The sequence below is a fragment of the Oryctolagus cuniculus genome, chromosome 21 (assembly GCF_964237555.1).
Source record: "Oryctolagus cuniculus chromosome 21, mOryCun1.1, whole genome shotgun sequence".
Lineage (NCBI taxonomy): Eukaryota > Metazoa > Chordata > Mammalia > Lagomorpha > Leporidae > Oryctolagus > Oryctolagus cuniculus.
The window spans coordinates 6,058,641-6,068,959 of record NC_091452.1 but is presented as its reverse complement, the minus strand read 5'-3'; the positions used below and the strand labels follow the sequence as shown (position 1 = coordinate 6,068,959).

The following is a 10,319-nucleotide window of genomic DNA, read 5'->3' as shown; positions in this document are numbered from 1 at the left end:
ATTAAGAACCCCCAGGCTGGCTTGCCTGGCCGCAGCCACTTGGGCGTCGGCGCACCGTCACCACGGCCGCTTTTATTTTCATCGCTCTCTTTCCTGGCACACGCTCGAGCACTTTCCTTCCCGGGCAGCGTCACACGAGCTGGGCCAGGGAGTCACCTGCGACAGCTGCCCCCAGCCCGTCACTGAGCTGTTGAAGGTGGCACTGAAGACTCCCAGCACCCACACCTTCATACAAATTGTTAATCAAAATAAGCTTTATTACATCAAGTAATAAATACATACAAAGATGCAAACAGTTTTCGTCGTGTTCTTCCAGATGTTCTGTCAACGCACAGTGAAGGCTGAACTGAAATCTCCGGCCGGTCGGGCTCTCGGGGTCTGGCAGGTTGCTCTTTCTTCTGTATTTATAACTTGTGTGTTTTTTAGAATTGACTTCAAAGCACTAATAGTCATGCAAATGCAGACGCAAAAAAGAAGTTACACTAAGCAGGATCTACAGGCACAGGGGAGGGGTGCTGTCAGTGCGCACCCTGAGTTGCATCAGCGTAGGAGAGGGACCAGGCGGGCGTGGGGACAGAACTGTGCTCCAGAGAAGGCGCCAGGGGGCGCCAGGGGGCGCCGAGTCTTAGAGGCAAACCACAACTTGCTGAAAGGGAACTCTGCGTGCATCAGTGCTGGGGGGGCGGGGGGGGAGCTCCGTAAAATCAAATCCTAATGAACTGCAGATCTTCTCAGTCCTTGGGACTGGAGGTTCAGAGCCTGGTGAACCGTGAACCGTGGGAGGAAACCAAACGTGGCCACTGAAAACACGCGTTTCACCTGTGACTGCCCATCTCGCAGGAAGACGGAAAAGCTTCCCAGCTGGCTCCGCGGCTAGGACCGGGCGTTCCGCTCCGTCTCGGCCAGGCACTCCCGCACCAGTCCTCGGGCGTGAATGATGCCTGGAAGAGAAGAGGCGGGGACAGTCCCCAGGAGCCATCCCTGTGCCACCCAGACACAGAACACTGACTAGAAGGGCACTCGGGGACCTACACCCAAACAACCCGTCCTGTCCACGTACCGATTCCCTACCCAAATGCCGCCCACAGCCAGGGGAGCCAGGACCTCCATCCCGGTCCCCCACGCGGGTGGCAGAGACCCAAGTACTTGAGCGGTCACTGCTTGTCCCCAGGGTCCCCATTAGCAGAAAGCGGAGCAGTAGCTAGAGCTGGGTATCAACCCCGAGTCTGATGTGGGAGGTAGGTCCTTGTGCCAGCAGGTCTTGTGTTTTTTGTTGTTGTTTTTTTTTAAGGATTTATTTTATTTGAAAAGCAGAATTACAGAGACAGAGAGAGGTCTCCTATCTGGTGGTTCACTCCTAAAATGGCCCAAACGGCTAGAGCCGGGCAGGTCAGGGTCCGCAGCTAGGAGCTTCTCTAGGTCTCCCTCGTGGGTGCAGAAACCCAAGCACGTGGGCCACCTTCTGCTGCCTTCCCACGCAATTAGCAGAGAGCTAGACTGCAAGTGGAACAGCCAGGACTTGAACCAGGGCCCATATGTGATGCCGGCACCACAGTGGCTCTACCTGCTATCCCAGAGTACCGGCCCAGCCAATACAACCATAAACCCCACCCCACTTCTCAGAGCCCCTCTCTCCCAGCCAAAACTCTTTGTCTCCCTAAAACTATCCCTGTATTCAGGGTGGTACCAGCGAGCTCTCGGGACACCCTGTGTAACGAGGGCAACAAAATCAGTCTCCACCCAGGGTCTTCAGGCCTGAGCCCACGGAGGCCTCTCTCAGTTCCCCAAAGGGGCTCCCCAGTGCCAAGGAGCCACGGCGACACCCCCAGCCTGCACAGGCGAGGCACCAGTGCTCGGTTCACGGGCCTCCGAGGCGTCCTCCCCCGGGCACATCGGCACCCCTGCCCGGGGTCTCGCCCAGCTCTGATGTGTTGTTTCCTATTCTTCCCGCCTTTGTTTCTGCCTCTGTTGAACTCCATGAGACGCTGACCCACTGACTTCCCCAGTCCCTAGCAGCTAAAACCCAGGAGTCCCCGTCGCCGGTCTTAACAACGTGCGCTCCGGACACTAAGGGGCAGCGGAAATCCTCAGCGTCTCAGACCGCACGGTCCCTCACAAGCACTCGGTTCGTCCTCGTCGGAAGGCAGCCACAGGCCGCTGCCAAGTGACCCAGGAGCTCCTGATTCGTGGACACGGAAGTCTGGAACGCGTGGGGTTTCCACGAGTCACCGTGCTTCCACCACTCAAAACTAAAAAGCCACTCTCGGCCTGGAGTTTGCCAGCCTCTCAGGAGTGTCCCTGACCGCCTCCTCCCTGCTCACCCCCGCTGAGGCGGAAGCTTGCGCAGCCTGCGCTTGGGCAGGGTAAGCTCCGTGCCGCGGGACCAGCAACTTGCCCACGACGTGCCCGGAGCTGGCACCCCGCAGGCCACGCTGACTCTTCTCTCGGGTGGCTGTGGTTCGCCCGTGAGGCTCTGGGGCCCGGCGTCATGCCAGGATCCCCGTCCACGTAACCAGCCCTCCAGTTCCCAGGCCTCTCTTGCTCTGACTTCCCGGCAGCAACCGGGGTTGGGTCAGAGCCAGGCTGAGTATCCTGCCCCAGGCCCTCCCTCTTCAGCCACAGCCTCGGAGGCAACCTTTCTCCAAGCCTGTCCCCAATGTGCTTGGTCAGGCAGCCCCGTCTCCGGGGGGTGGGATCCTCGTTGCCAGCAGCAGCTGTCACCCAGACACGTCCCCAGCCCACGCCCCTGTGACACCACCAGTTTGTAACCAATGTTCCTCTCCTTTGTCTCCCAACTCTCTCCTGATCCTAAACAAGTACAAGGGCCCAGCAAGCTCGGTAGTGCCCCCTCCTAAAGGAGAAATCCCCTACCCCCATAGCCAACAGCACAGCTGATCCCTCACGTTCGGTGAGCCCACCATCCATACCCCGCTCCCAAGCAGGCACGCAGCCTCAGGGTCAGGAAACCCGCGTCCCATCTCAGGCTGCCCGGGGCCAGTCGGCACCCAGCGCCACCTTCTGACTCCAGCTTCCCGATGCAGACTCTAGGGGGCAGCAGAGCTCCTGCACGCACAGGGCAGACCTGGACAGAGCTCCCGGCTCGGACGCGAGCCCAGCCCTGGCTACTGCAGGCATTTTAGGGAGTGAACTAGTGGATGGGAGCCCTCTCTGTCTCTCAAGTGATTTTTTTAGTGTTTTTTTTTTTTTTTTTTTTTTTTTTTTTTAATTCTAAGTGCCCTCCGCTGTCCCCAGGCCATAGGAGAGGCCCACATAGCTCCTTGGCCCACAACCCACAGAGGTCAAGGCCGAGGGCAGTGCAGATGCCGGCCTCCCACCCACCTGTGTCATGACTCCGCCCTAAGGGGGATCCTGCTGCCTGACCTGCTTCTCGCATAGGTGCTGGCCGACAGGAGCCGGGCAGGAAGGAGTCCGAGCCGCAGGGCCTGGGGCTAGCACACTCCGCACCCAGAGCCCCTGGCCAGCAGCAGGTGGGAGAGTGCGGGCTGCCCGTCTCAGAAGATGGGCAAAGATGCCCCTGCAAAGAGGCGTGGCGCCCAAAGCCATTTCCCACTCCCCCGACGGACGCCCGCTGCAGAGTGATCCCGGATCACAAAGGAGCCCCAGTGGGCTCGGGGACCCTTCCCCGCCCCACCCTCCACCTCCATCGTTCTCTCCAGAATCCCCCAGGGTGGGGAAGAGGCGTGGCGGGGGGGGGGGGACCGCCGGCTCACCTCGCTTCAGCCGCTCCATGGCGCTCTTGCTGCCCGCGTACGTGGGTCTGATCTCTTTCCCCAGCTCTTCGATGATGGCCAGCAGCTCCGCGTACTTGCTCTGGGGCACCTGGCTGCTCCCGGTTCCCTAGGATCAGAGAGATGTGGGTCCCGACGGACAAACACGAAGCCGACCCCGTGTGGTCAGGACCCCGGTCACACCCTCCTGTCCTGGCATAAGCACACACAGCCAGCAGGCTCCAGAGAGTTCCTTTATCACCCCAGAGGAGAGGGAAAGAACCAGCCCGTCTCCACAAACCACAGCTCAGAGTCCGCCCGCCAGGGCCCACACCTGGGGTCAGCAGGGCCAGGGTGACCAACGACCCCTGGCCAGAGCCTAAAACAAGCTCACTCCGCCCTGCCCAGCCCACACCCACTGGAAACCCTCTTCCTCCAGACCGCACCAGCAGCCCCCACGCAAGCACCCAGATCAGCGGAGCTGGGCTCCCCGCGTGCCCGGGGGCCAAGGCCGCATGTCCAGGCCTCTCCTCCTCCTCCTCCTCCTGGGCCTTTGCTGGCAACCGCATCGAGGCGGCCACCTCGCTCCCCAGGGAGATGGCCTGCGCCTCGCACCGAGGCCAGTTCTGCTCCTCAGCCTCGCACTCCTGCCGCCCAGCCTGGCCTGGCTGCTGGGCCTCGCGGCGTGGCCACCTCCTGGCCTCAAGGCATTTCCACTGCTGCCGGCGGCGCCGGGTCACGGCCAGGGCACCGCGCCGCCACTCTCGGCTGCATTTCTGCCTGTCTCCCTGCCACCGCCACTTTTTCAGTCGGTCCCGCTCCCGGGCCCACGCCGGTGCCTGCTTCTTCTCCTGGGACAGCTCGGTCTGGTGGGGCATGACCACGGCAGGCACGGTGCCGGGGCCACCACCTAGGACCCAGGCAACGGCCTCCATGGTGACCCCGGAGTGCTGGCTGGGGTCAGGTCCAGGGAGAGAACCTTTAGGCTGGGGCCCTCCCCAGGGGCAGTGCATTCCTTGTAGACTGGGGACACCGCTGAAGCGGTAGCTTTCTCCCTGGCCCGATGAAGAAACGGAGACCGAGGCGGGCACTGTGGCATAGTGGATTAAGCCATGGCCTGCAGCGTGGCATCCCATACAGGCGCCAGTTCAAGTCCCGGCTGCTCCACTTCCCATCCAGCTCCCTGCTGTGGCCTAGGAAAGCAGTGGAAGATGGCCCAGGTCCTTGGGCCCCTGCACCTGCATGGGAGACCCAGAATAAGCTCCTGGCTCCTGTTCAGATCAGCCCAGCTCCGGCTGTCGTGGCCACCTGAGGAGTGAACCAGCAGATGGAAGATTCTCTCTCTCTCTCTCTCTGTAGCTCTTTTATATAAATACATCTTTTATCAAGATGAAAAAAAGACAAAAAGCAGCTGAGCCTCTAAGCGGCTGCACGTGGGGGGTCACAGGCTCCTAAGGGTGGAGCCACACGAGAAAGACAGGGACGGGACCCAGGCTCCAACTCTGTGCGCAGACACTGAGAGAGGGCAGGCCCAGGACCCAGAACTGAGCGACCCAGCCGATAGCCACGCAGTGTGGCGGCCTGTGCCACTGGCCCAAACCAGGCCCCCCACCCCACCCCGGGGCGCTCCCACAGAGCACAACCCTAGTCACTCCTCCCCTTTCTTGCCTCTCCCGCTGGGTCCCCACAGTGCCCTGGCCCCAATGGCATACCTGAGTGTAGCCTAGGGACGGCGGCCCGTAGTCACTCAGCAGCTGGCGGTACTGGGAGGACGTGGCCATGCTGGTGGACGGCGAGTGGACACTCCCAGCTGCAGGGGCAGAGAGCGGTGTCAGCAGTTTGCCTGGCTGTGTCCTGGGCCAGGACTCCGGGTCCCACGACTGCCCCCGCCCACAAGGCCAGCAGGAGTCTACTCACAGGATGGAGAAGCCACCCTCCACCTCCGGTCTGGCGAGGCCCAGAGCCCGGGCCCGGATGACCCAGGGTGGGCCTGCGTCCCAGGGCCCCTCCTCTCCGCTGCTCTCCTCGGGCCCTGTCCCAGCCCCTGATGACCTGAGCCCACCTGCCATTGAGGCTGTGCCCCCAGAGACTGAGTCGGGAGCTAACAGGATTTCATCCCCTGCCGGCTGGGGTTAGGCACATGGGACAAAAAAACAGGCAGCTGGGGACCACGGCCGGCCTCTGCGTGGCCTCACCCATAGAGGGGTCAGGCCTCCTTAGAGTCCACGAGCCGAGAAGAGCGGGTGACCCTGTGACAATCAGGGACGCAGCCTGGGGCCCGGCTCAGCTGCTGGCTCCTGGACACGGGGTGGGGAGACCGGGGCACACACCCCATCATGGCGGCCGAATCACAGACAGCAGTCACCACGGAGAGCTGACCCAGGCCTCCTGGGCAGCGGCCCGCTCGCTACTCCCAGAGCCAAACGCTCTCCCCCTCACGCACACAGTGGGCTCGGCGGAGCTGGCCCCGGGGATGGACAGCTGGTGCCAGGCTGGCCAGCCCGACCAGCTGCTCTCTGGTGTGGGGGAGGGGTGGGGCATGCAGGAGCATGGGCTGCTGGAGAGGGAGGGGCCCCGAGAACTCCAGATCCAAGCCCCCCTGCGCAGAGCCAGACACCTGCCGTGGGCGAGGAGGATACAGGCCGCACGGCCCAGGAGAGCAAGCGTGGGCAGCAGGTGCCCCAGAGGCGCCATCCTGGCCCTGCCCTGGTTTCCCCGAAGAGCCCAGGCTGCAGCTCAAGCATGGGCTGCCGCTACCGGCTCTGAGTCCCGAGCCGGGCGGACCGCTGTGCCACACCAAGCCTGCGGGGGTGAGATGCCTTGCTGCCCACTCCAGCATAGCCAGTGCACAGAGCAGAACGGGGCGGGGTGGGGGGGGCGGCTGCCTCCCAACACCAAATCGCAAGGTCCTGAGCCTCCTGATGCGGCCCAGAGGTGGCTCTGGGTTCCAATCCTGGCCACAACCAGTTGTCACACGTCGCCTGGCTAGGGACGATTGGGGGGCAGCGTCCACGAGGGCCCTGCGCCCTGACGGGAGGGGAGCACCCTCCGGACCCCTCCTGCTCTCCTCTGCTTCTCACCTCCGCTCTGCCACTCTCCCCTCCTGACCCAGAGGCTGTGACGGCAGACAAGGCGCTGCCCCCTCTGGGCCCCACTTCCCCAGCTGTTGGAGGCACTGGTCCCAGTGGGAGGTCTTCGGGCCCTGGGACCCCACTGGTGGGTGGCACTGGGGTCCAGTTTGGGGGGGCTATGGAGGGGGGTGAATAAGAAATCACCCCATCCTGGCTGGGGGGAGTAGGGCCAGGGCTGAGAATGTGGGAGGTGACCGCCACTTGCACACCAAGGCCAGTCCCTGCGCCAGCCTGGGGGGCGGGGGGTGGCCCTGCAGAGAGCTGGCAGAGGGCCCCGAGCTCCACTCGTGCCCACTCCTTCCTGCTGACCCGGGGACAGCCGAGGAGGCCGCGGAGCGCCAGGCTCCACGTCAGCGGTCGGCTCGGAGCATCTCAGACAATGCGCACAGTGTGCAGGGCGCCGGGAGGGGTTGGCAGAGGCCAGGAAGCTCCTGGGGCCGCCCGGCTCCCCACCCCCACGCCAGACAAAGAGCGGCCTTCCCGCCACTTGGGGCGCTTGGGGGGCTCCGGGGCGGGGAGGCGGGGGCTTTGTCTAACTCCGCCACTGCCACCACCGGCCAGGCCGCAGCTTGGCAACCCGCGCGCAGGAGGCAGGACTGGAGGGCGTGAGGGATGACGACAAGGAAGCCCGAGGAGCGGCGAGAGTCCATCTTGGATGCAAATGGCAGGGGAGAGAGCCAGGCTTCCCGCAAAGGGGTCCACGGGGAGGGGCGGCCCCCACCTGAGCAGCCGGGACTTGGGGACCTCAGCAGTCCTGCCGGGAATTCGCCAAAAAAAGAGGAGACCTGCGCAAGGTGCCAGCCACCCCAGAACAGGGCTGCAGGGTCCCGGGGGTCTCCCTCCCTCCCTGTGACCCCAAGCCCCAAAGGCCCCAGTTTTAGGGCCCCGGCCACCCCCTTCCAGCGCAAGCCCAGGACCCTGCTGGCTCCTGACTGGCAGGCGGCCCCCTACCTTCCCCACCCCAGTGGCACAGGAGGTGGGCTTGGAAAAATCCCACCTGGCAACAAAGCCAGCCTTTGTCAGGCATGGACCCCAGGACCCCTGGCCAGCGGGGCTGGGGCCCATTTGAGCAACTCTATTCTCTCTCTGCACCCCTAATCTTAACCCTTTCCAACCCCCAAATCGGTGCCCAAGAAGTTCTCCCTCCCAGATCTCTCCTGTCTGGGTCCCTCCTGGGATTCTGGAGTTCAGGAGGCCAGCGGCCAGCGTGGCGTCGCTGACCTGCAGAGCCGGCCCCTCCCCCCCTCAACGCCTTGGCCCCTTCTCCCCCAATGCGCCTCGTTTTTTTGAAGGAGGAGGGGGCGCGTCTGTTTCCATCCGAGACTCCGAAGAAGAGGAGCCCTGGGCAGGGCACAAAGCCCGTCACCTGCGACGCCACGACTGTGCGCCCCCTCCCCCGGCTCCGGGTCCCCGGGGCAGGCCCCTGGGCAGAGCCTGGAGCTGCCTGGTAACTTCTGTAGGAGTTGCCCGGCGTCCAGCGCCAGGCCGGCAAGGCGGCGGGAGCCCGCGGCAGGGGGCCTCCGGCACCCAGACCCTGAGCTCCCAGAGTGGGGTCCCGGCGAGCCGCCCTCTCCCTCCTCCCGCAGACCCCCAGGATCCCGCACCCTTCCACAACTTCTGTCTCTGCGCGCACGCCCGAGGAGACATCCTAGAGCCCGGAGGAGCAGCCCCGCTCCCACGAGCCTGGCAGGGGCCCCCCTGCCTACAAGTCTCCCGCCCGCTGGCGACCCCGTCCCGCGCCGGCCGCCCCGCGCCCCCAGGGCCGGCTGCAGCCGGGCACGCGCCTCCCGCACCCTGCCCACGCGGGGCCTGTCGCCGCACCGGGTGGCCCCAGTGCAGGGCGCCCCCCAGCCGGGGCCTGCTCCGCGCTCCCCGGAGCCACCCGGCCCCGCGCCCCGCGCCCCGCGCCCCGCGCCCCGCGCCCCGCTCCCGGCGCGGCCCGGCCGCTCCCGACTCCCGCCGGCAGGGGCCCTCGCCGAGCCGCCCAAGAGCGGAGGAAAAAGGAGCCGAGAAAAAGCCTCCCCCGCCCTCGCCCTCGCCCTCGCTCGCCGCGCTCCCCGCGATCCGCGGCCGCCGGCGTGGGGGGCACCCCCGCGGCCCCGGCCCCCGAGGCCCGCCGCGGCGAGGGGCGCACCCGCGAACTTTGGCGGCGGGCGCCGGAATCATGGCGGCGCCGGCTGCCGCCGCGCTGCCCCGGCCGGGACCGGCTGCCCGCCCCCCGCCGCCCCCCGCCGCCGCCGCGCGCGCGCCCCCCGGGATCCCCGGGCCGGGGCCGGGCGCGCGGGCCCCCAACTTGGCGGCACTTGGGGCGCGGCGCGCGCGGCCGGGGCGCTCACTCACCGGCGTTGAGGGCGGCGGCGGGCATGTGCGCGGCCAAGTTCGGTTTGTAAGACATCCCCCCGGGCGGCGGGCGCGCCGGGCGCAGCCGGGCCAGGCCGCGAGGGCGGCGGCGGCGAGGCCGGGCGGCGGCGCGGCGGCCCCGGCGGCCCCGCGCCCGTCCGAGCGCCGGCCGAGCGCCCGCGCACTTTTTGTTGCTGACGGCGCGGGCCGCACCGGCAAATATGGCCGTCCCTCACCCTGACACCGCCGCAGCCGATCACCCGTGCATCGGCGGGCGCAGGGGCGGCCGCAAACTTTGAGCCGAGCCAGCGGCGCCGGCCGGGGCCGGGAGGGGCGGCCCGGCGTCAGGGGGCGGCTCCGCCCCGGCCGCGCCCCGCGCCCCGCGCCGCCGGGAGCGCTCGCGCCCGAACTTGCCAAAGTTTGGGGGGCTGGGGTCCCGGCGTGGCCTCGGCGCCCGCGCGCCCCCCGCGCCCGCAGGCGGCCTCCCGGGCGGCGGCGGCTGCTTCTCCGCCCCGGCCCACCCACCCCCCACCCCGGTTTCCCGGGTGGGATTCCGGAGGTCACTCTGAGTGGGCTTTCTCCCCTCTGGGCGGTGGGGGCAGGGATGGAAAATTACCTGGAGAAAATGGTGGCGAGCCTGGCGCGCTTCGGCTGGCTGTGCCCCGGGGTCGCGCGGCCGGCTCTGCACGTTGATTTCGAATAAATGTCATGTCTGTGTGTCCAGTGGCTTTTAACCCTTTGCGGGCCGGACAGGAGCCGGGACGCCTCCCCCAGGCAAAAGCGCACCCAGGCGCGCGCGCGCACACACACACACACACACACACACACACACAGGCCCGGGTTCTGCGTCCTTAGCTCACTCAGGTGTGTGTGTGGGGGGGCGCCTGCTGGGGCCCAGGCCCGTCCAGGTGCGGTGCACCAAGGAAGGAACTTGGCCAAGTTGCTGCCCCCTGGGGTGTAACCGGCATTTTTGTGACCCTCCTTGGACCCCGCGTGCGATACTATTTGGGTGAGCACCGCCCAAGCCATAGACGCCTTAAACCCTGCGAGGTGCCTGCCATCTCCTGGTTTTTTTCATCGTCAGACCCTCCCCTCTGGGTCAGCTGGCAAAGACCTCACC

At 66.0% G+C, this 10,319-nt stretch overlaps 1 protein-coding gene across 6 annotated transcripts; it reads right to left on the bottom strand.

Moving 5' to 3' along the window:
- Positions 1–236: 236 nt before the first annotated feature.
- CDK2AP1 (cyclin dependent kinase 2 associated protein 1) lies at positions 237–10,023 on the bottom strand. 6 transcript variants are annotated; one of them, XM_051841397.2, is made up of 4 exons: positions 9,816–10,023; positions 5,441–5,538; positions 3,732–3,858; positions 237–941 (listed from the first exon to the last, which is right to left on the bottom strand). In XM_051841397.2, exons 1-4 carry the CDS (start codon positions 9,907–9,909, stop codon positions 874–876), a joined length of 387 nt encoding a protein of 128 aa, XP_051697357.1. In that variant the 5' UTR covers positions 9,910–10,023; the 3' UTR covers positions 237–873. The 6 variants fall into 6 exon arrangements, with proteins under 6 accessions (XP_051697357.1, XP_051697360.1, XP_051697358.1 ...); XM_051841400.2 differs by lacking the exon at positions 9,816–10,023 and adding an exon at positions 9,436–9,543; XM_051841398.2 differs by lacking the exon at positions 9,816–10,023 and adding an exon at positions 9,200–9,482.
- Positions 10,024–10,319: the final 296 nt, after the last annotated feature.

Coding starts and splice junctions, on each gene's coding strand:
- CDK2AP1 (XM_051841396.2), bottom strand. CDS start 4,864: ATGGGATGCCACGCTGCAGGCCATGGCTTAATCCACTATGCCACAGTG. Junction 3,859..4,195: donor GCCCAGCTCCGCTGATCTGG/GTGCTTGCGTGG, acceptor CTCTGATCCTAG/GGAACCGGGAGCAGCCAGGT. Junction 942..3,731: donor CATGGAGCGGCTGAAGCGAG/GTGAGCCGGCGG, acceptor CTTCTCTTCCAG/GCATCATTCACGCCCGAGGA.